The sequence below is a fragment of the Onychostruthus taczanowskii genome, unplaced genomic scaffold (genome assembly GCF_017590055.1).
Source record: "Onychostruthus taczanowskii isolate IOZ18803 unplaced genomic scaffold, ASM1759005v1 scaffold52, whole genome shotgun sequence".
NCBI lineage: Eukaryota > Metazoa > Chordata > Aves > Passeriformes > Passeridae > Onychostruthus > Onychostruthus taczanowskii.
Window position 1 is genome coordinate 251178 of NW_024502791.1, and position 24099 is coordinate 275276.

Consider the following 24099-nt stretch of genomic DNA (forward strand, 5'->3'; position numbering starts at 1 on the left):
GTGATATGAATCACTGATCTGACTTGGATGAACCATATATGTGGCTGCCTCTACTTAACCTGGAAAACGAGTATGTGTAAGCTATGTATTTGATAAATAACCATACTTTCCCATGTTTACTGAGCCGAAGCTTTTTTGCTCTTCATGATGCCAGCAATACTGCTAATTATTGCCATAGTAAGCACAATAAAGTAAACATTTCTATGCACTAAACCTAAAGATTCAACTTACTGCAGGCTCACACAATACTTGTGGTATTCATTTAAACTTTTCTTTCAGTTTGCCCTTTGCTGAAAATTTTAGTGTTTAGTGTTTAGAGCAACCACTCTCAGTTCCTTTATTCAGTGCCACTGTGGTCTTCAATGATTATTTTCTGTGGCATTCATTAACACACCACAGGAACAGTCAGCAACCACTAATCAGCTATGCCTCACTGGAACTGGGTTTGCCAGGAAAAATTAACTTCTTGGTTTTATACTGGTGGAGCAGAGCAGCTCCCACACAGCAAAGACACTGTAGAGCCAATATGCCCTCCTTGTCCAGGCTTCTGATCCCATGTTTCTGCTTCACCTACCCTCTTCCTTAGACGAAATCATCAGAATGCTAGAAATCATCAGAAGTTACCAGAATCTAGAAGTTACCAAGGATTTCCTCTGTTTTTTGTTTTTTTTTTTCCCTCTCGGTTGTTGAATTCTTTACAAAGGCACTTTTGAAAATAGTAATTTGAAATTTGGCAGACTGTGAAGATGTTTCCAAAAAGCCAGTTCCTCTGGGATGGCATAGCTGTATTTCTAAATAACTCTCCCTCCCCTCAGGGTCCTTTATATCAACAACTTTGCCTTGTTATATCTTATATAAAACAAAATTGGTTCCTGACATCTGCCCAGCTGTTATTTTTTTTCCTCTTTCCTCTCATGTACCATGCAGTCATCTGCATCACCAATTTGAGAATATGTTATTTGAAATAATTGAGAAAGTATGAAACATATCCACCACACAAATGCCAGAGGCAAATTATTTGACCCAGAGGAGTAGGTTTAAAAAATAGCATCTTAGAATTTAAAATATACAAAAAATAAAGCAACTACATAAAATTACTTTCTCATTGAGACTGTGATAGGGGACTCTAGAAGATAGGTTCCATTGATTCATATTTTTCAACAATCCATTTCCTGAAACATTCATGTTTTGGCCTTCTACCTGATCATACCTGGCCTCTACTGGCGTCTGTCTCTAACTTTAATGTACTTATAGGACTAAAGGAGTATAAACTGCAATATACTCTGGGTAAAGGTATGTTCAATGACAAAGAAATCTGAGTGTTAACTCAAAAAAACATTGGTAACTTCAGTGAAAACTTCCTGTAAGAAGTAAAACCTATCTTTGCCTTAGAGTGATTTGTTCTGCTATGATAATGCCTAACTGCTCTAAAGCTGGTACATCTGGTTTGGGCAGCAACCACCCTCAGTCAGGTGGATACACAGCCCCTCAGGTTTCTTAAGTATCCTTTTTCTCATCAGGACATCTTTTCTCTTTGACAACCTCCAGCAATCTGAAGCAACACAGCAACTTTTTAGGTGACACTTGCTTGAACTCACAATATCAAAGATGGTAAGAAACAAGCCTAGAGGGAAAGGAGCTAGCGATAATGTGGCTTTAGGACATCCTTGTCAGGTCTGTTGGGCAATGCTTAACCACCTTTTAGCAAAGCCACACAAGAAGACCAAAAGATTTAGATTGCACAAATAACTGCTAGCTGCCTGTTCAGTGGCTGCAGATGGACTCCCATTGAAGTTCAGGATGATCAGTGCAACAAAGGATTGGTCTTTTTTGTGGTTTTCTTTCTTTTCTTATACATGGAAAATCTGACTATCTGATCTTACTATTTTTATTGTTAATCTTCTGTGGAAGAATGCACAGCAAGTTCCACCTTAATACCAGGAAGAATGTCTTTACTGTGCATTGCCAGTGAACTGGCACGATTGCCCACAGAGATTGTGAAGTCTCTCTCACTGGGGATGTTCAAGAATCATCTGAACATGATCGTGTGCCATGTGCTCTGGGATAACCCTGCCTGAGCAGGGAGATTGAACCAGATGACCCCCTATGGTCCCTTCCAACCTGACCATTCTGTGATTCTATGGGCAGCAGAGATCAGACTTTCATGCAGGGCCAAAGGACATTGTTAACTAGAAAAAAATCACTTATTCCATTTTACAAGCTGCCATAAATGCAAGCAGGCTTTTCATTATGGAGAAAATTTAAAAAAAAAACAAAACAAACTCATAAAAATAGTTCATCTAAATGTGATGACAATAATTTTCATGCAAAAAGAATTTCTTCCATCTCACTAAAACTTAAGAGACATTCAGCACATGAATTCAGAGCATGGGGATGGTATCATTGACAATTTGTTTTCTCATACTTGGTGACAATTAATGAAGCAAAATACATTCTGAGGGGAAGAAACAACCATTTCAAATCAGTCTTTGCTCTATGAAGGTGCTAAATAGGTGTTCTACACAGTGCATTCTTAGAATGAGAGAGAAGTTGAATTATATATGATAAATGACACTGTGAGAAATAGCAACAGAATATTTTCCCATTTTATTTTACCCCTTTAGAACTCAGTCTCCTTTAAAATTAAAGCCAACTCACCTTGCAGGACAAGGATCCAGATTACACTCTTGGAGTTTTGGCTTTGGCTTGATATTTTCGGGGTAATAGTGACAGTATTGATCTGCTACTACCCGATTGCTTCTCAGATCAAAGCACTCAGCAGATGTCAACTGATAACCTGCGATACACAGAGGAATAAATAATATGAGATGTGATGTTCTTCCTGTCTGGGTCTGAAATGTATCTAAGTTTTAGGTTGGAAAAAGGAAACTAATTTCAGCTTGCTTCAGTGCTTTTGGACATAACAGCTGCTGTTTTACAGACCAGATTGAAAACAGCAATGTAAATCACATGTAGTAGGAAACAGAAGATAACCAGTATGGTCAAACAAAAATTTAGAAGTCTAGAAAAAACAAAGGCTGAGATTTCTTAGTCACCAAGAATTGTGCCCTTAGTTTTAGTATAGAGAATAAACCTGCTGGTACGAAAAGGGACAAATGGAGACATCTTGTTTTACCAAATCCAGGCCCAAATCCCATCAGCGCTTATGTCTGACAGCTATAGCATTAAATACATATACGTAGCTATCAACATGTTCTTTATCTACAGAGTCTGGCACAATGCTGAAAATCTACATGCTACTACCATGTTGCTAAATCCCTCCCTTCATTTAGTTGTAACTATTCCAATTTTTAGATGTTGCCTAATTTAAGGTCCAAAACTCAGGGCAGCAGTTGGGACAGGTCATGTATGCATATGACAGCTTCTGAAATACAGTGGTAATTCATTACCTCCACCACAGGATGCTGAACAAGGGAAAAAATCAGTTTCTCTCCATCTGTGAATGATTGGCTGGTAGAAGATGAACTGGACTGAACTGTCAGCAGCACCAACATAATGGATCTGAAAAAGAGATTATATCAAAGAGTGAACCTAACACAAATGCTGTGAAGAAGTATTCCACCACAAGAATCTTGCAGATTGGAGACATCTTGAAGCTTCATGAAATACCAGATATACTTTGCAAGAGGAAAACTAAATACCAAACCAAAGCATTGATTGGTGGCAAGATCTTGGGTTCTAAACACAGTCAAATAAATTTCTGGGCATAACCAGTACCCATTTTGAGGTCATATTCTGAAATAATGAGTGCATGGCAAATGTATGATTAGTGCTACTGAGTAATCTTACAGGGACAGAGGATAGGGACTGATGTTTAATGAATCAGAAAATCACTTTCCTCTATCTACTGTCCCTGACACATGGACATAGATTTTAGATCTTTAATGTTTCTCAAAAAACATTCTCTAAACAGTTACAATATACTTTATAGTATAGAGTAAAACATGGGAGCCTGCACTCCCATGCACTCCCAAAAATAAAAACTTTTTGTTTTGCTTCCTGAGGTGAGGTCTTTATTTCATTCTTCTTTGTGGCACTGTTATTATTATGAAGTTTGTTCTGCCTACTTTATTTTGCTTGTAAAAATGCTTCCTTCAGTCATAGGCAAGGAATCCTGGCTGGGGCTAAGTCCATGTCTGCAAAACTGCCCTCAGAGCCTACAAGCCACCTGAGCTTAAAAGCTAGCATGCTTTTCAGTACTAGGTGTGCTGAATGGATGTTCCACATAAAAAAGAGTCTGTAGTGCAAGGACTGCAACAGGAGAGACCTTCACACTGGTAAAGCAGCACCACTTACACCCTGTCCAGTAAAAAAATCCTTCCTGTCTGATATTTATGCTGATTAATCCAGTTATGAGGACTCCAAAATCTCAGCAGGTTATCCCCTGTCCTTACATTTATGCCTCTGCATGAACAGCTGGAAAGGGAAGAACAAAAATCTGCTACTAAAATCTGCTCTCCTATTTGACTTAGGACACAGTATTTCAGTGCTGCTTGAGCATCTCTGCATCAGTGGCATGATGCTATCACAGTAGAGAAAACTGCCAAATCACATCTAGAAAAGATGGACCCTTCTCCAAGACAGTATTGCTGCTCTCATGAGCAGCCCTCCCACCTTTTTTTTCAGAGAGCTTAAAACTGTTTAACCACTGCCTCCTTTTCCTTTTTTTTTCTCTCATGTTTCAAATGAGTCTCCTAGTTTTGGAAACACCATTTTTCTCTTATTCTTCTCTCTTTCCAAACACCAAGAGACACTGTCAAAGAATGGTCTGTGAAATGGAAGCAAAAATATGACAAATTGAGATGAACTTTGTAACTTGGGTTGTTTGTTTTGTTTTCCCCTGTAGATGGACAGTAACATGATTACAAACCAAGATATATCTTGAAGAGCAGGAGGAGGGCAAGAATGTTGATGTGTGCATGAGGTCTGGTCCACTGAGACTAAGGCTGCCCTTTTCTAATTAAACAGTGATGTCAATTCTCAAAAGGAAAAAAACCCAAACCAGCTGTAGCAATACAACTGCTTCAGCAAATGGGAGGCCTTTTGCACAGATCAATATTGTTTGAATGTGTCTGTCAGAAACAGGATACTTAATTCCTTGTGTGGGGATGGTGCATTAATTACACACTTCAGAAGGGTCCTTCCGGGCTTATGAAAGCTTCAGGCACTCCTGGGAAAATTGTTCTGGAAGCCATCTGGGGAGGTCTATGATCTCAATGTGCAGGAAAGGCATTCTCTGGGGTGAATTCTGCTTTTACTCTTTGTTTTTTAAGGATCATCAGTGATTCCTAAACTCAGATCTACTCAGCAGTACGATCTGCAGTGAATTGTGAAGAACAGACCAAGAGTTCACACATGGGCTATATATATATATAAATATATACATATATACATATATACATATATACATACATATATATATATATACACACATATATATACATATATACATATATAAATGTATAATATAAAATGAACAGGAGGAAAAAAGGAGTTTACACTGAAAAAAAAATCAGGAAGAAAGAAGAGTTCTTCTCTCTCTGCAGACTATTCCTGCACGTTTGGAGTTATCTGTCTGTTTTGACACAGAGAAAAGACAGATGTACCATCCTTTCCAGTTTAATGTGGAAGTCACTAATACAGCCATGATAACAACATAGGTGGGCAAAAATTACTGAGGCACAGTCATAAGCTCAAATTATACAAAACAAGCAAATAAAAGAAGCATACAAATATTGTGTATTTTTAAGGAGTATTGTAAGCAGAAGAGGAACAACAACATGTGATTCCACATAGCAAAAACTTCTTGATTTTGTTTGACTGTTTGTTAGAGCTAAGATCTTTATCCAGGAAAAAACATCATTGGCTACTTGAGCCCTGAAAAACTCAGTGAGACTTGATAGCTAAATGGTGTAAGAAATGTCGTGGTTTGGCTGCACAGGGCCAGCTCCCACACATTGAAATACTCAGCTCTGTAGTATGATGAAATTTTTTACCCTTGCAGTATTAGCAACAACCTTGTAGCTATGAGAAATGCCAGAGATCCAAATAAAGATGACCATCACCTGAGAATCTTAAGCTATTCCTCTAAATAACAATGAGTTTTGCACACATAGGTAACTGAACTAGAAAAAAAAAAAACAATTGATAATTATATTTGCAAATAGAATCCTGTCTAAATTTATTAATAGCTGAAGTCCGAAGTACTCAGACCTTGCAGAGCACTTATCCCTGCATTTGTGCATGGCAACTCCCCAGATAAAATCCTTGACTTTCTTCATCTTTCAGGGGAATTTGGAGCATTCCTAACATCAGAGTAGCCCTTACCACTTTCACAGAATCAGAGAATCACAGAATGAACTAGGTTGGAAAAGACCTTTGAGATCACCAAGCCCTACCTATGACCTAACCCCTCCCCATCAACTAAACCACGTCACCGAGTGCCACATCCAGTCTTTTTATAAATACCTCCACAGAGAGTAACTCCACCACCTCCCTGAGCAGACTGTTCCAAAGACTGATTCCCTTAATCACTCTTTTAATGAATAATTTTTCCCTAATGTCTAGACTAAACTTCCCATGGCACAGCTTAAGACTGTGTCTTCTTGTCCTGTACTATTTGCCTGGGAGAAGAGGCTGACCCATACCTGGCTACACCCTCCTTTCAGGGAACCCCAGCTCCCTCAGTTGTTCCTCACAGGGTTTGTGTTCCAAGCCCCTCACCAGCCTCGTTGCCCTCCTCTGGACGTGCTCAAGCATCTCAAGGTCCTTCCCAAACTGAGGGCCCAGAACTGGACACAGCACTCAAGGTGTGGCCTCACCAGTGCCAAGTACAGGGGAAGGATGACCTCCCCGTTCCTGCTGGCCACACTGTTCCTGATCCAGGCCAGGATGCCTTTGGCCACCAGAGCATACTGCTGGCTCATGTTCAGTTGGCTGTCGACCCTAAAGAATAACACCAGTCTTCTAAGGGACTGGTTAAAACTAGAGTCTTCAGAATATCCAGTCTAGCCTACATTCACTATCAACAGATATCTTTTTTTTCTCTGTTGAAAGACCTTGGAAAAAAAAATCTCTTTTAGACTTTTTTTACACTAATTTTTCTAATGCCTGCCTAGGATGCTGCAAGAGAAGCACAAACTGTTGCTCAGGTGATGTTTGGATTTGATAAAATGCATTTGGCTTGGGACATGTCACAGAAAGTCAAAAGAAAACAAGAAAAGAAAAATTTGAACACAAAAGGTGTGTAATATTTTTGAGATATTCTGACCTGCTCTTTGAACAAGAGACTGCAACATCTGACTTCACCCTTGCACTTTGCCAGTTTTTCCTATAGCTCCAAAATTTTATTATTGCACATAAAACAAAACAAGTAAAGTTCCCCAAAGCCCAACCATTTCTTGCTTAATTTTGGCAGTGTATGCCTGAACAATTTCTTTTTGTTCTCTGAAGAACATATGGCCTGACATACAAAACTGCAGTAGTTTACTTGGACAGTTTCAAAATTTAATCAGCACTTTATAACCAGCAGTCATAACCAAGTAATTACTAGTGTTACTTGTAAGCTGAGCCATGAAAAGTGTATTCAATAAAATGTTCTCATTTCATGCAGTTGGGGGTAGGTGAGGAGGAAAGACATAATTTCTTTCTTGTGTATGTGTGTGTGTTCCAAAATGGGGACAGAGAAAGGGAATTATTATTTTGTACCTCAGAATCATAGAATCATGAAGGCTGGAAAGGCTTCCCAAACCATGGAGTCCAACCTTCAACCAAAAACCACCATGTAAATTAAACCACAGCACTAAGTACCATGTCCAGTTGTTTCTGGAATATTTCTAGGGATGGTGAGTCCACCACCTCCCTGGGCAGATGATTTCAATCCTGACTACCCTTCCAGTGAAATTCTTCCTGATGTTCAACCTGCACCTCTTCTGGTGCAGCTTAAGCCTGTGTCCTCCTCTCCTGTCAGTGGTTGCCTTTGAGAAGAGACTGACCCCCACCTGGCTACAGCCTTCTTTCAGGCAATCATAAAGAGTGTTAAGGTCACCCCTGAGCCTTCTCCTCTCCAGGCTAAACAACCCCAGCTGCCTCAGCCACTCCTCGTAGGACTTATTCTCTAGGCCGTTCACCAGCTTTGTTGTCCTCCTCTGGAAGTGCTCCAGCAAATTTTGTCTTACAAAACTTGATCTGGTCTGCAACGAACTAGCTCCATGCCACCATGCTTATTAGAAAAGTTCTAATGGATTCTATCATATTATTATTCGGGTTCTGATTCTGATCCTGAATGCTTTCTGCAAGTTCCACATACCAAATCATCAGATTGATACTAATGAAAGTAATTAATGAGAAATCTGACAAATGTAATTTTGTGTTCTCATGTCAGTATAAAAAATACTCTACCAGGAATTCTTCAGTATTACTGGTTGTATGTAGTGATATCTTGCACTGAAAAATAAAGGAGGAGGTACGAGAGATTTGTTGCTGTTAATAATTTGTTCTTGAAGGAAATAGAAGCCAGACATTGTCATGAGAAAACAAGTCTACAAGATTGTTTAAAATAACATAGAAAGTACATAAAATGTAAATAATAAGAGATGCTGAAGGCTTTCAAGTACATGTTTTAAGACAGAGCTACCCCATAACACCTCTGAGTTCGCCTTGTCATTCCCTTGGAATGCTGAAAGGACCTCTGCCCTCAAGGTGCAGGGATCATATCTGCTGTCCTCTTCTGCATTCACATCCCCTGACTGTGATAGTCCTGTGTTGGATCAGCTTGGTTTTAGGGCTGTCCCTCTTATGAAATCAGCTCCATCAGTTGCTTGCCAATTTAAGCCTTTAAATCACCCAGAGAAATCACTCTGAAATTATCTTGTCACTGATTTATATATTTTACAAAGTATCTCTGACTCAAACGTGCTCACCCTGCCTCAATCTTGGATTAAACAGTATTCCTTTAGGTGATAAATCTGATAAAAAGCCTTTAGATTAATTCTCTCACAAAGCCAAAATAGAAAACTAGAAGGTTCAAATCTTTCACCAGTTCCATTATTCTGCCCAAAAGAAGAAAAAAAGAGAAAATCACTGCAGTGGATTGGCTAGGATAGCTGGCAGTAATGGAACCTGCAGTAGTAGCTATAACAATTAACCACCTGCAGAGAATCCACTAGTAAGTGCAATAAATATGGATGTTTCTCAAATGAGAAGACCAAAATTGTTCCATGGAACCAAAGGCAACCCCAAATACACCAAACCAAATGTGCTGCGTCTCTGCTTTGATTCCAACATCCCAGTCATTGTGGAAAGACCATTTCAGCACAATCAAAAACCAGGGTAACAGAATTCACCTTCAAACAAGCCAGTTTAATCATCACTGCAGAATATTCATGAAACTTCATTTATTAATGGCAATATCCAGTAAATCAATACAAAAAGAGAATCTTATTGTGATAGATACTGTATAAAAACAAAATTAACAAATTGAAAGGGCATTTTTTGCCATAGACACATAAATTATTAAAATTGTGAAAACTGAACAAGGTTGGCAACAAGCTTTTACAGCACTAAATGTGGCTGATTTTTGAGAGATATAGGTAAACAAAAGTTACAGAATAAGAAAATAAAAAAAATTACAAATAGCATTTTTTCAGAGGAATAGAAAATTACACACCTAAGAAACTGTCTCCACTGCCTTAAAACCTGCCAGTACATTTCAGATCAGCAGTATTTTAAAGAAGTACATAAAATTAATGGTAATACATCTTCAGATCCAAACAGCATCCACCCGGTAGTTTCAAATGATGTACTGGTTGAGCACAGGAACCACAAATACAAATCACATTTGATCATATTCAGTCTACTTACCTGCATAAAGTGCGTCTAAAACACAACAATATAGATAGAAATTTTTAACAGTTTTCAGAAGTCGTTTCATGACTCATGAGCAAAACTTCAGTCCTATATCTTCTAGCTCAGTTACTGGGTGAGCAGAGAGAATGTGAAAAGAAAACACCATTTCAATAGTATTTTGAGAAAGAAATATTTTCCTGAGCACTTTGTCAAAAAAAAAAAAAAAATAAAAAAAGGTAGTTTCATTATTCTAGGTTTTTTTTTTTTGGTCCCTCACCAAAGGTCCTAGACAGATCATCCTAGATCTTCCCATGAACTGATGACTGGGTAACAAATAATGGTCAAATAACCTGCTCTTGCAATGGATGAAGGACTGTGGAATCCCTCAGGGAAATGTGCCACAGCATGAGCTGTGCCAGATGCGCAGATGAGCAGGATAAAGGCTCAATCATGAGCTTACCAAGTTTGCTAATGAAAAGCTTATGAATGGTGCCTAAAATGGAAACCATCTGTGAAAGCACCCAAAGTTTTGACGGACTAAAATTTGAGTTCAGTAAAAAAAGAAATAATGTCTATGGGTAGTCCCAATTAATTATATATGCTAATTATATACTGAACTGTTGTCCACATTAGCTTTTACTATTCAGAATTATAATAGGGTTGTTTTAGATATTCCTCTGAAAATATCAGCTCAGGTGCAGCATCAGTTAAAAATATCAATAGAATTTTGCAGAAAGGAAGAAAAATGGAGAGAAAAGTACACAGCCAGGTAGAATCCATTTGTCCTGATTATTATGTGTACAGAATCATGAAACTATTAAGGTTAGAAACGACCTCTAAGTGGTTAGTCCAACCACTAACTTGACACTGCCAAGTTCACCACTACACCATGTCTCTAAGCACCACATCTACTCAGTTTTTAAACACTTCCAGTGTGGGTGATTCCACTACTTCCCTGGGCAGCTTGTTCCGATACTTAATCAGCCTTTTGGCGATGGAATTTTTTCTAGTATTCAATCTATAGTTCCCTGGCAGAACTGCAGGCCATTTCCTTCTGTCCTATTACTTGTTACGTAGGGGAAGAGACTGACTCTCACCTCATCACAATTTCCTTTCAAGTAATTGTAGAGTGTAACCTCACTCTTTTTCAACATATATATTTATGTACAGATATCTCTTTATATAAAAGACATTAAATAATTTGATTAAACTATAGATCTATTGACAGGAAATTTATTCTTTCAAAATAGACATCTGTGTAATTAAACACTAGTCACAAATTACATGTTTATGTGTATTTTAAAAAATTGTGACTGCATAATCACAGTGAAACCAGGAAAAGGACAGACAATGGAAATAAGAATAATATTTTCATGGATCATCTTTGATAAAAAGTAAAGATTAAATTAAATTGAGTAAGACTTAAGAAAGACACTGATCTGTTGGAACAAGTTCAGAGGAGGTACATGAAGATGACCAGAGGGCTGGAGCATCTCTCCTACGAGAAAAGGCTGAGACTGATGCCTAATGATTTTTGCCTTTTTTCTTTCATATATTCTCTGTATTCTTTACACATATACTTGTAGCTTTGTAGCCTATTATTGTAACTTACCTTCAGTATTTTCCTAGGCAGAAATACAAAACAAGTTCCTAGGCCCCCATCCTATCTAGGCTCTTTCTGGGAACTAAGGCTAAAAACAGCTCTTCGAGACACATTTTCATCAAAAAAGTTTAGGCTTATCTAAGAGGGGAGGATTTAGAAGGGGCTTGGACTGGGGGAGGAATTGCATCACCACTGGTGCTCCTAATTTGTGATTTTTGTCAAACAGGCTAATTTGCTAAACTTCTGTATTCAGTATTCTGTAATCTGTATTCACCCTGTGTGGGTGGGCTTTTGTGGACATTTTCCATATTTGCCCTGGGAGGCTTCCAATAAAGACCAGCCTTCATATTACCTCCTATACTAATATTACCTTGAAAGTGTGTGTTGTTTGATTTTTAGGTTGTTAAGGCATCAAGACAGTTGGCATAGTTCAGCCTGGGGAATTTGCCCCAAGTGCACCTTACAGCAGCCATTCAGTGCCTAGAGGGGCTACAAGACAGCTGGAGAGAGGTTTTTGACAAGAGCATGTAGAGACAGGATGAAGAATATTTGTTTCAAACTTGAGGAGGGTAGATTTAGTTTAGATATTAGGAAGAAATTCTTTTGTGTGAGCATTGTAAAATATTGCCCAGAGAAACTGTGGATGCTCTATCCTTGGAGATGTTCAAGACCAGGCTAGACGTAGCTTTGAGCAAGTTGATCTACTAGATGGTGTCCCTGCCCTGGCAGCGGAGGTGAAGCTAGAGAATCCTTCAGGTTCCTTACAACCCAAACCATCCTGTATGTCTATGCAGACACTAGGAAAGAGGCAAATGATCATGATAGAGATATATCAATTACAGAAGTAAAGGAGAAAGGAGCTAAACAGTAGTAATAATTTCCTGTTTCTCAGAGTGGGAAAACTAGAAAGAATCAATGAAAGTATTTACCAAGTTTTGAACAATGAGATGTATTCCTCATTTTACCAGTGTATTATTCATTATGGAAATCATTGCATGGCCTAAAGGTGAAATATATTGATTGGGAAAATGATTATGTTCTACATACTGTTAATTGAAATAATTTATATTGAACAGAAAAAAGGTTGATATGAAATAAAAACTGTACATTATTTTGAAAATATCTAGTTCATGATTTTCCATACATTTTACCTCATTTGCCAAAATAGGAGAAAAAAATAATTTTCTTGAACTTGTTGCAAGATCTAGTCAAGATAATTAATGATTGCATCTCTTTTCAGGCTGGTCATTACTTGTGAGTTTGACCTAGAAATTATTACAAAAACTGTATATCAGGATATCAGGAGATCAGATTGGGTGATTTTTATGACTATTACTAGGAGAAGAAGCATTGAATGCAAACATAGGCTTATAAAACCCATTGATACAGACATGCTTCCAGCTAAATCCAATCTGCAGTGTGCCAAAATGACCTCAGGGAGACACATATCTCAAGAGGTACTTTGCTTTACAACAAATTGACAATATTCCATCGATCTCTTCTAGAAGCCCAAAAGCTGAATCAGTTACATCAAACTTTAACTATTTCTGTCTACTCAGCCTTAATTCTATTTCATCAATTTCCAGGAGCACCATCTTAACCCCAAGCTGTCAGTGCTTCCAAAACTCTTCACTTCCCACGATAGGAAGCCTTTTCCTAAATATGAGGTATAATGTCTTCTGGAAACTTCTGCCAGCATCAGAACTAAATTGCAGAGACAACCCTTACTGTCTTCACTCCCAATCCTAATATGATATACCTCAAATATCCATCAATATGTGAACCATAAACAGTAGCTCTTTGCTGCTCGAGCGAATTTGCATCATTTGGCCTCTGCCTTAAAACAAGTGCTGAAATAAATTATTTCATGCCACAAAGTAAATCACTGTGTGCTCCCTGTTCAAAGTAACATTTAATCCAATCCTGGCCCTAGACTGACAAGCTGGCTGCCTATGCATTCATTATCTCCTGCATGCCCTTGCAAGTCCCAGGAAGTCTAGACTAAGTTCCAACCTTATTTTCTTTTGCTAACCTGGACTGTTATCAGATGCTTTTATCTCACCAGCACTTTCTGCCAGTGCTAGATTGCAGCTGAGCCAACAGCTGTCTGGCTAGCTCTAGAGTTCTGTAATTCAGCATCCACTTTTGAGATGCATTTTATGACTTTTTTGGACAATTGGTGGCCAAAGCCCTAAATTCAGCAGTAACTCTGCCCAAGTGAACCCAGTCCACTCCATTTCTTAATCAGCCAGCAGCACACCCCAGCCACCAGCACAAAAAAAAAAGGACCAGACAGTCTCATCTGGAAGCAGCACTTAGCCCAGGCTTGTCAGTCCTAGCACTACAAAAAGACAACATCAATACAATGCAATCCTAATCTAAATAGCTCTAAAAGCCTCCAGACAAACATTTGTGCAATTCAACTTTATGCATCCCTCATGCAAAGGACTTGGTCTGGGCAAACACTATGACTACCTCATCAATATCAGCGATTTAAAACCAACATAAACATAGTCCAGCCTAGATCCAGGCCTACAATTATTTATCCTCCAAAGCAAACGCAAGCCTAGATAATACCCTTCACTAGACCTTGTTTAAACCCACTGGCCTTTGCTGGCTCACACCTCAGCCAGGTGTTTAGGCCTGGCTGAGGCCCTAGCGGTGCAACAATCAGCTTGTGAAGCAGATCCCAAAAGGCTGTTCTTCGCCAGCCTCACTCTTCACTGGCAGCTGCTACTGCTGGTTCCTGTAAGCCTGCCACTAATACATTTCATATTTACAGTCATCAGGTGATGTCTGCTCTCATTATATGGCCATCTGTAGACGCTGTCTGACAGTGCTGCTTCATCCTGCTCAAAGGAGAGCAGATGCATGACATGAACTGAGTACCCCAAGAGTCTCTGTTTAGGGTCTGAAATGTGCACTAACAGAGGAGATGTTTTAGCACAGAAAAGTGAACAAACATGACACCAGCAACAGAGCAAATCAGGGGCAGCTCTGGTGTAAAAAGTACTCTTATCTCTAGACCACAGAAACAGATTTCCAAATGAAAATGGACCTTCATTTCTTCAGGATTATGTCAAACACAACACATTTTTCTTACAGGAAAGAGGCACTTCTATTCATGTGAACCAGAATTTTGTACTGGAAACATCAAAACAGAGAAATCATCAGAATTTAGGAAAAGTAGTTCTAGTGGGATTTAAGTTTACTGGCACATTTGCTAGGTATTTTGCCTTTCAAAAATTAAAGTTTACAGTGGAGACTTATAATTCTCAAATGATCAGTATAAAAAATAAGAACATGAAAAGCTTTGCTTCTGCTTCAATTTTGTGATAACAACTTTTTTCTTTTAAATACACTACTATTTACACATCTTGTGAAAAGATTGCAAAGTTTTGCACAGGAGGAATGTACCATTGACTATTACACAGTAAAGAAATTACACAATTCAGCTCCTCCAGGAACAGCATGAGGTTTCTTCTTGCAATTTTAAAACACTTTGTGTTACCAATAAAGAAAGTTAAGTGTCAAGTCTCACACTGAGTTTCTACTTCTGAATTGCATCCAGGTGTCTAACTTGACCTGTCTGAATAAGAGCATTCAGGTCAAGTGCAAAGGATTACAAGAATAATTCTAGGAACAATGATTCTAAAACTGTATGTCCTGGGTTGACTATATGATGCTTTTATCCCCAATCGTCTTGTTCTGTTTATGCTGATATAATAATAAATTTTGCACCTTTAAGGCTTGTTCCAGTGAATTAAGAGGGGAGGGAAGAAGCACACGGTTTATTTTCAGACACTGCACCCACTCCTCCACATTCCTGCTCCTGGACTGTGTTGTCTGTGGATGGACAGACAGCGGGACAGAGCTCACCTTCGCTTTTAGTTAGTTTTTGCTAGCTGAGGCAGAGAAGTTCCCTGGACTGTGGTTTTTCTTTTTCTTGGACCTGTTTAAACCGGCTCTGGCCTGAGCACCCAGCAGAGCACCGGCAGCTCCCCCTGTGGCCGCCGGGCCGGGCCTGGGCCGCGGCCTTTCCAGCGCCGGAGGGACTGATCAGAGACCGAGTGAGCCGAGCTGCAGCCCGGGGAGGGACTGTTCTGAGCTTGTCATCTCTTTCGGAGCAGCAAGAGGTTTTATTGTTTAATATTGTTTGGGTTTTATTGTTTAATAAACAGGTTTTTTTCCACTTTTCTCCAAGGAGGTATTTTCTCCCGAACCGCTTGGGGGGAGGGGCCAATTGAATCTGTTTTTGTAGAGGAGCCCCTTTGGGGGTTCTCTCCCAAATTTGCCCTGAACCAAGACACTATAGTTCTGCTACATCTTCAAATTCATTTAGATCTGTTTGCATAAAAATCTGCCTTGGCCCAGAAAAGCAAATCTTGACACCCAAGAGAACCAACTTTGTAAAGAAAGTTTACTAACACCACAGAGAAATATTTAATGTGATTTTTTCAAAGAAAAATACTTTAACTTCAAAATCTGTAGGAAAGATCATCATGGATAAAGTAAGTATGAAAAACAATTTCCAAGCCTGACGTAACTGAGAGGTAGCATCTTGGATTGCATGCAGTTGTACACTCATCTGTGCATGCTTTTATCTGGTAAAATCTAAAAAAATAAACATCCAGAAGAAAAAAAACTTGTTAGAAAAATATTTTAATAGTGCAGAATAATATATGTGTTGAATATATTATTAGTAATAGCCAACGTATCTTCTATAGCTGTTCACTAAAAATGAGCTGTGATTCAAGAGAAGAGAATTTTTTAGTGCCTAATCCAATGCAAAATTTAATTCTTATCTTAGAAAAGAACCTACAACCATGAACAGTGGGTTAGGGGTTTTTGATGTATTTTTCTATATCCACAAAAGACAACAGATTTAACACCTAATGAGTCATGTTACTCTAACTTTCAAAGGTACAAACACATAGCAGAACTCAAAATTGTTTCATGTCAATTCAGCAGTCTGTTCTGCCCATGCCTAGCCAATTTATACACTCAGATTGGTCAGACTGTCATCATTTATACAGAGTACTCCTTTGATTTAACCATCACTTGCTTTGATAGAGAAGAAAATGCGAGCACTAAGGAATAAAGGTATTTTCCCTGTTATAAAAGACAGCAGTGGAAAGATAGTGAAGAGAGTACGACCCTCCTGTTGCCATTGCAAGACAATTGCTCTATGTAATTAGCTATTTCCCACAACCTTATTATAACTAGGCTGCCAGAAATTAACAGACAGCAGAAATAAAGTGAGAAATACGGTTTACATTGCCATCTCTGTATCATCTGTAAAAGAGGTAAATGAGTTTTAGATATTTTGCATTGAACAGTATCTATTTTAGCAAGGCATTTTTGTTCTGCCATTCAGAGAGAAAGGAACATATTCCTTAGTCCAGGCTTCTCCTTGTGAACGAGTTCTGAAAATTTTAATTTGCTTTTTCAGCTGCTAACATACCACGATGGACAGGGGACAGTCTACAGGACTGTACTACTTGCCAAACTAACCCATTCCAGCACAGCTTAACCCAGGACAGTCACTTTGGACATTTTCCAGTTCACTGTTCAAACCTCTAGCTGCCATTAGCTCAAGGTTAAAGCAAATGTCATCTACCTCTGGGGCTCAAAGTGAAAAATTTACATAATCCTGGACATGATACAGGTTTTGCAGTTTTACAGCTGAAATCCTTCAGGTTCCTTGGACCTACTGGAAAAGGATTTATTTTATTGCAACTCCCAAATGTTCATTTTCGTATGTTTGTTTTCCTACAGAATGTGTGCATTGCTTCCAGCAATGTGTTTTATATTACCTGGAAGAATAGAAATGCTCTAGTGGGAAGGAACAATTTTCCTCTTATTGCCAGTACAACAAAAAGCAGAACTTCAAAATGATGCCATGACTTCTCAAGCAAAGTTATCCCATTTATTTTAGAGCTTGGGGACTTTTCACTTTCTTTCAGTCTTCTGTGCAACTACACTAGTACACAACCAACAAACTATGGGCCAAAAACATATCTTTCTACTTGTCACAGACAAGGGTATACATTTTTAGGGTATACATTGGCTATGCCTTTCATGACATAAAGGCAGTCTTTCTCTCCCGAGGAGTTCCAGTGAGACTTTCATCAGATATACAACCATAAAGAATTACATGTAGAGTTCAAGAGATAGCCTGGATTAGGCTTTGTGGTAGACATCTACTGGAAAATGAAGATCTAGAAAAATCTCTTTCATCTTCCTAGTACATTTTGTCTTACTTTATGTTGCTCTAAGATGTCAATGACCAATGACCCTCACCTTGATAGTAAAGTCTGCAGTGAGAGGCCCAGATATTCTTAAGATCTCCTTGTCAGGAAACTTCTGGAAATCAATGCTAGAATTTTCTACAAGGAAGGAGCCAGTGGTGCTGAGGCTGTTTTCACTCTTCACACCTTGGAGAGTCTTAGTTTCCAAATCTGACAAACAGAAAAAAATTGTCAGGAAACCAGAGCATTGCAATTTGAAGTGAGAGAAGGAAAAAAAAAAAAAAACCAGAAAAACCAAAAAAAAAAACCAAACCAGCAAAAATTAGTAATATTGCAACTCTTTTCCCATAGTTATTCACATTTGCACACTTTTCTTTTTTCTTCCATCTGCTTTTTGTCTCTGTTCAACCCTCGGATTTTTAGCTCACATTCCCCTCCTCACCCCTAGGTCATATTTTTACTCTCTTCCAGACGTACTAATCCATTCCTTGTTAGGCATATTTGCCGTTGTTTAACTCACCCTCAGTAAGTCACGCTCCTGTGTGGAGTGTGACTCAGACCTTGGCCCATGAGCACTGCTAAGTTGCTGTACCCTCTTTCAGTTCAAAGGTGGGTCACTAACCACATGTTGTTGTGGTAGACAATTAACTGAAACCAGGATATCCAGGAAAGAAAGATCAGTATGGCAGCAATCCCATTTCCTCTCCAGAAGCAGTCTGACCCATCCCAGAGGAGTAGAAGGGGAAGGTGGGTGCTGAACCCTCCTGAGTTCTCCATCTGTCTCTCTCTGTATTCACAGTTCCCCAAAAGGGCATTAATTCAGATACTGTTTTGTAGTAGCTACTTGTAATTGTCATATTAAAAATAATGATAATTTCTTAAATAATAGACAACAGTCAGAAACTAGGTCTGTTTCATCATTCAGCTAGCCTCCCTACCAACTCCAGATTATGCTTTACAGCACATTCACCAGTAAACTGTTTCTGGTAGTTATTTAAAAACAACAGGGCCTTTCATCACGAAAGACTGGAAAGCTGCAAGCCTTTCACATATATTTATGAATATAGGCAGAAAAACTCCAACACAATGAGACAGCTAAGGCATACTATTAATCTATGATGGAGATACATCTTCAAAGACAACTAAAAAAAAATTATTTGCATATACTGGATTGCTAATTAGGGAACAAAAAAATGTAATTGCAGTAATTAGACTGCTTTTCATTATGGATTAAGGGGAACTAATCAAGGAAGGAAGTTGCCAAGGCAGTACACTAAGAATTTTCACTGTAATGATGAATTCCTTGGTTTTCAGTGAGACCAGTCTCCTCCTTTGTGATGCACTTGGCCATCTATTTGTTTTTGGCAAGGCTGCATGCATGAGGAATAAAGATGGTTTTAAGACTTGTGCATATATAATCAGCCTCCTGTTGACTTCTCCCACAACCGAAGTTCACAGGGGAAAATACACCCTCCCCCTGAAACTGACTGTAGCTCATACATATATAAAATCCTTTGATGGGTGAACAGAAAGATTCATGGAGACATCTGAAACAAGAAAAAGATATATTTGGACTTATTCATGTTTACACAGTGCAGTTAATCTAAATCTCAACCAGTGACTGAGACAGACCTTGCTGATTCAAATCTTTTTGTAATGAAATATGATATGGCCTGAGTGAAGCTTTAGATCCATCTCTCCAGCTAAAATCTCATTTCTCTCTGAGCTCAATTTCACTGAAACAATAACAAAAGTACAAAATTTTCTACCTTGGAAGAGAATGTCTGTATTAGAAAAGAAGACAAGAGAGAAAGGAAGAGTGCATGCCATGTACTGGGAAAATAATATTAGCCATAACTGGAGCAGCTCAGGAATACCCAAAGGGCCACTTAAAGCTGAGGTACAGGCAGTATTTGAACTTTTAACTAAAACATAATATATTTTTTCCTTGGTTTATAGCCTGTAATTTGCTCGTCTTTATCCACTGCTTTAAATCTGAAGAACCCAGTGCCTTCTCAACACAAGTAAGGAGCCATAGTACAGGACTAGTAAGCCATCTGTTATTTTGATACCCTGTATAAAATTTTTGGGTGAAAGAAAATATGAAGGCAGTGAAATGATTTGGTGTTTCACATCTTTGCTGACACTCATGTTTGTACCTACACTGACAAACACAGAAGACATAAATGGTCTGTACTGCAGAAAATTCCTAGACTTTTGGAAAAATAAAAAGGGTAGCCCGACTTACCTTACAATAATTTGTGTGACTGAGAGGTCAAGCAGTACAGTTTGGGGTTTTATTCTGACAGTAAATAATATTTACTAATACTCTAATATTAATTTCCTGCTGATAACAAAGGAAGCAGATTGTGAAGAGCTCCTGCACTGGAAGATGAGAGAAAGGGGTGCCAGGAGCTTCTATTCATGGAATAAATGGATTTGCCTTCAGGTTTAGCAGAATATTCCCAAAGCCTGAGACTCCTCCCAGAAAAGAGGGATATGCAGCTGCTGGGTTACACAGATGAAGTGGGAAAGTGCTAGAGCTAAATGATAGGCTAGCAGAACTCCATGGTCTTAACTCCTTGGAGCAGTATCACTGCTAAAGAACAAGGTTTCATTTTTGTATGTGATTTCAGATCTTTAGAGAGTGATTTTATGCGCATGTGCACATACATGGAGTGAGTGCACATGTGTATCTAGGGGAGAGAGAAAGATCATAACAGAAATGTGTTGAAGTCGTGAGCAGCTTGGTGGCTGAGCTGAGCTGCAGGGAAGGTTACACTTTACTGTTCTCAATATTTCTTCACTCGGTGGTATGTACATTATTAATTTTAAACAAAAGCACTTGACACCAAGTGAGCCAGCCAAAGGACAAGCAAACAGAAATAACTGAAAAATTATGGAGGGCCAAAGAACTCTGCACAGTTGGCCAAGGTCTGCTTTGAAAAGAGTGTACCACTGAGATAACTCGGTCTGAGGAAACTTCTGACAGCAAGACTCATCTGTGTGTTGAAATGAATGATCTGAGAGAGTGAAACCAGACACCACTGTGTAAACAGAGCTCTGCAGGTTACCAAAGTTCTCTTAAACAAGGGTACACCAACTTCTTCTACTTACATAAGTGATCAGGTCCTTTCAGCACGAGGCGAATTTGTCTACTTCCATAGGGAATAGCAACCACTGTATCATCCACTGTGGGAATGCAAAAACACATGGAGTAAATAAGCAAGGAAATTCCCATCTCTTAAAATAAGCATTGAAATAGGTGTTTACAAGGCAGTCAAAAGAAAAACCTTAGGGTCAATTAAAAATGTCAAGACTTACTACTAAAAATCTGAAAAAAGGAACTTGTTAAATGTAGTAAGAACCTTCTGCTTAGAATAATCCAAACCTGTTGATTTTATTTATCCCCAACTCCTTCACAACTATTTATGGTTTTCATGAGTAACTAAAAAGTTCCTATTTCATCACAACTCCACTTAAAACTCTCAAGTATTTTGAGTCAGTGTTTGTGGCGAAGTGGAGAAGCCACATGTTCTGCTTCTGGTATTTAACCAGAAGAGCTTTCCCATTTCTCACTTGACATTTTCCCTCTTAAACCCCACAGCTTCTCCATGGTCCTGTCCATGTTATGTGATGATCTTCTAGTGCTCTCAGGTATCCCTTTCACACCTCTTATTTTAATGACCATAAGGGCTATAATTCTGCTTCCCTTTCTACACTGCTAGCAGAAAGCCCCTGGAAAAGCAGAAGCCCATTAGACTGTCATGTAAATAGGCATTAAAGAAGGATCTTGCACCTATGAAGCCCTTGGGAGCTTTGCCAACTGCATTTAAACTGAGGTGTGAATTAACATATAGGTCACATGCAGCTGTGAAAGTTACTTAGGTCAGCATTTTTAAAGAGGCAGTAACCTCAGTAATGTCCTGAAAGGAGACACAAAGACACAGAAAGACAACACGAAATGTTATACTTAGGTTATGAACTGGTCTGCCCAGAGCATGCTGACCTGTACAAATCAGCACATTTCAGTCACCTTTCCCTGCCCTTTCTTGCCTTCTTCCCATGTAACTGAAGTTGTGAAAGAAAAGGTATGCACACCTAAAAGGATTTTTCTGGGGAGTGAGAAGGTGGTAGATGTGAGAGGAAAAAGTCTCTTTCACTGTTTCTTCATTATAACTGCTCACATGTCTGTTATGAAATGCCTTCTAGCAGGAGCTACAGCTCTGCTCTCAAAACAATGTTTTGCCTTGTCAGGTGAGGCCAACTCAGACAATAAAAGCATTTTATCTTTCATTCAAGTGTATGAGTTGGGGTCTTACACTTCTGCCCAGACCAAACTGGGAAAACTCTTGGAACCCAGTTAAATCAGGATTGTCACTTACTAGCGAAATAGTTATTGGTGTTGTCATTTTGTGTCAAAGGTAGAGAGTCAACAGAGAGAGGAAACACTACCAGAGAAACAGGAACTTTTAAGCAATATATTTATCCATCCAAACCTGTAATATCTCAAAAACTGTGAACTATTACATTTTAAATTCTGTAGTGCAGCATAGGGATTCTTTACACTCTTATATTTCAAAGCTTTATGGGATGAAACATTCATAATTTTGCTGCCTCTTACTGTCTCAGAAGTGAGGTGGGAATGCAAGCAGTCTCTGTAAGTGCCACAAATTTGTGTGGACATAAAAATCATTCACATTTTCAGGAACTTTTGAACCATGTCCTATTTTCAAGTTCTGATTTGGTATGTTTTCTCAAACTATTCAAAATTTCAGTGTCTAAGTCTTTTATAACTGGGCTTAAACTCAACACATGTTTTGCTAATTCACATCTCTGATACCTCACTGATTAGTAAAGCTAGGAATCTTATATATCAATACATAATTAAAATTTTTGACTTGGAAAGACAAATATTCAATTTCTAAAAAATAATTAAATACTGATATTCTAATACTGCTTTCTTGGTACCATTCTAGCATTAAGATTCAAGATACCCAGTAGGATAAATTATTTTATCCATTTTGGGGAACAAAATATGTGAGTATGACACATCATTTTACTGTATATTTGCAGCATTTTTTGGAGTGAGTTTGGAAAAACAGTAACTTCAATTTAAAAAACTCCCTAATATTAATGGGCTTTATACAAGCCTTATTTAAAGACAGTCCCATGCCATTATTATATCTGACTGTCTCAGTTACACACTCTGTGCTGCAGAGCTACAACTCACTGACATGTCACAGAAAACCTGGACAGTTTAAAGCCCATGTGAGCTCATATTCTCAGCCTGCACCTCCTGCCCCAGGGTATTGCTAGGACTATATTTCACCTGATCTTGTACTTGCTCTCCATTTGAAATCCTTTGCGTTTATGTGAAACGCAAAGCTCAGTGGGATTTATGCTTATCACAGTTCTTCCTGCTTTCGTAAAGCAGAAGCAGTGGGGATTGAAGGATAATTTCCTGAGGTTAACAGTGATAAGGAGGAGACATTTCCTGTGAAGAGATGTGAGAGTAAGCAGGCTAACATTTAGTCACAGCTCTCCCCAACAATAACCAGAGAGACAGATTGTTGAGCAGCTGTGCGGAAAACAGACAAAACGCTTTGACAGGTGGTTGGTTTTCTCTGGAGACTATGCATAGGGAAGCAAAGGAAGGTCCCGTATAACTGAGAAGACAGTGGCTCAGGGCTGAGAAGAAAGTGCAAGGTTTTAGGCAATAGTTAAATGTCATGTACATACATCAGACCCCCATGAGAGAGAAGTTTCTTCTGGTTTTGTATTTTTAATTTTGGACAAATGGTTTGTCAGTTCTCATGATGAAAAATGGAGTTTTTTCTATCTCTAGATTACTACTGATACTCAGTGGAAATCTGGAACCACATATATTTTTGACAGCCATAACACGAGTAATTAGGTGAATATCTAGACAGCATTATAATTTCTACTAGTTGCTTTTAAACTACTCTACTTTGCTGGTAGATGTCAATCCTGTTTTAGAGAAATACCAGCTTTGCACTGGGTGATCAGCAGAATGCATTCACAACATATGGGACTAACTCTCTAGCCTCTTGGTGAATACAAAGAAGCCTGCTTAAATGCATCTTATCTTCCTAGGAAGGACATACAGAGTTCCCTAAAGAAGATACTAAATAAAAAGAGAAAGATGTATTTTCGGCAGACTTCTAAAGAACCACCCAAGCTGCCTAAGAAAAAAAAATATTTCTGAAATGAATGAAGGTTTTTGTAGCTTTTTTATAATCAGAGTTACAAAAGTATAGACACAGGTGCTTTTTTTTTTCTTAAAAATGTAGGTTAGAATTCAGCATCACACTACATCCTGACCTACTATGTTTCTGTCTTTGAGGCCACTGGAAC

At 38.6% G+C, this 24099-nt stretch overlaps 1 protein-coding gene across 1 annotated transcript in view; it reads right to left on the reverse strand.

The window, feature by feature from the left end:
* Positions 1 to 24099, reverse strand: part of ADAMTSL1 (ADAMTS like 1) — a 294793-nt gene that overhangs the window by 92621 nt on the left and 178073 nt on the right. The window contains exons 7-10 of the mRNA XM_041416472.1: positions 20839 to 20913; positions 17774 to 17931; positions 3411 to 3522; positions 2659 to 2797 (exon numbers count right to left, since the gene is read on the reverse strand). Coding sequence (XP_041272406.1) covers positions 2659 to 2797; positions 3411 to 3522; positions 17774 to 17931; positions 20839 to 20913 — 484 coding nt within the window. The remainder of the gene's footprint in view (positions 1 to 2658; positions 2798 to 3410; positions 3523 to 17773; positions 17932 to 20838; positions 20914 to 24099) is intronic.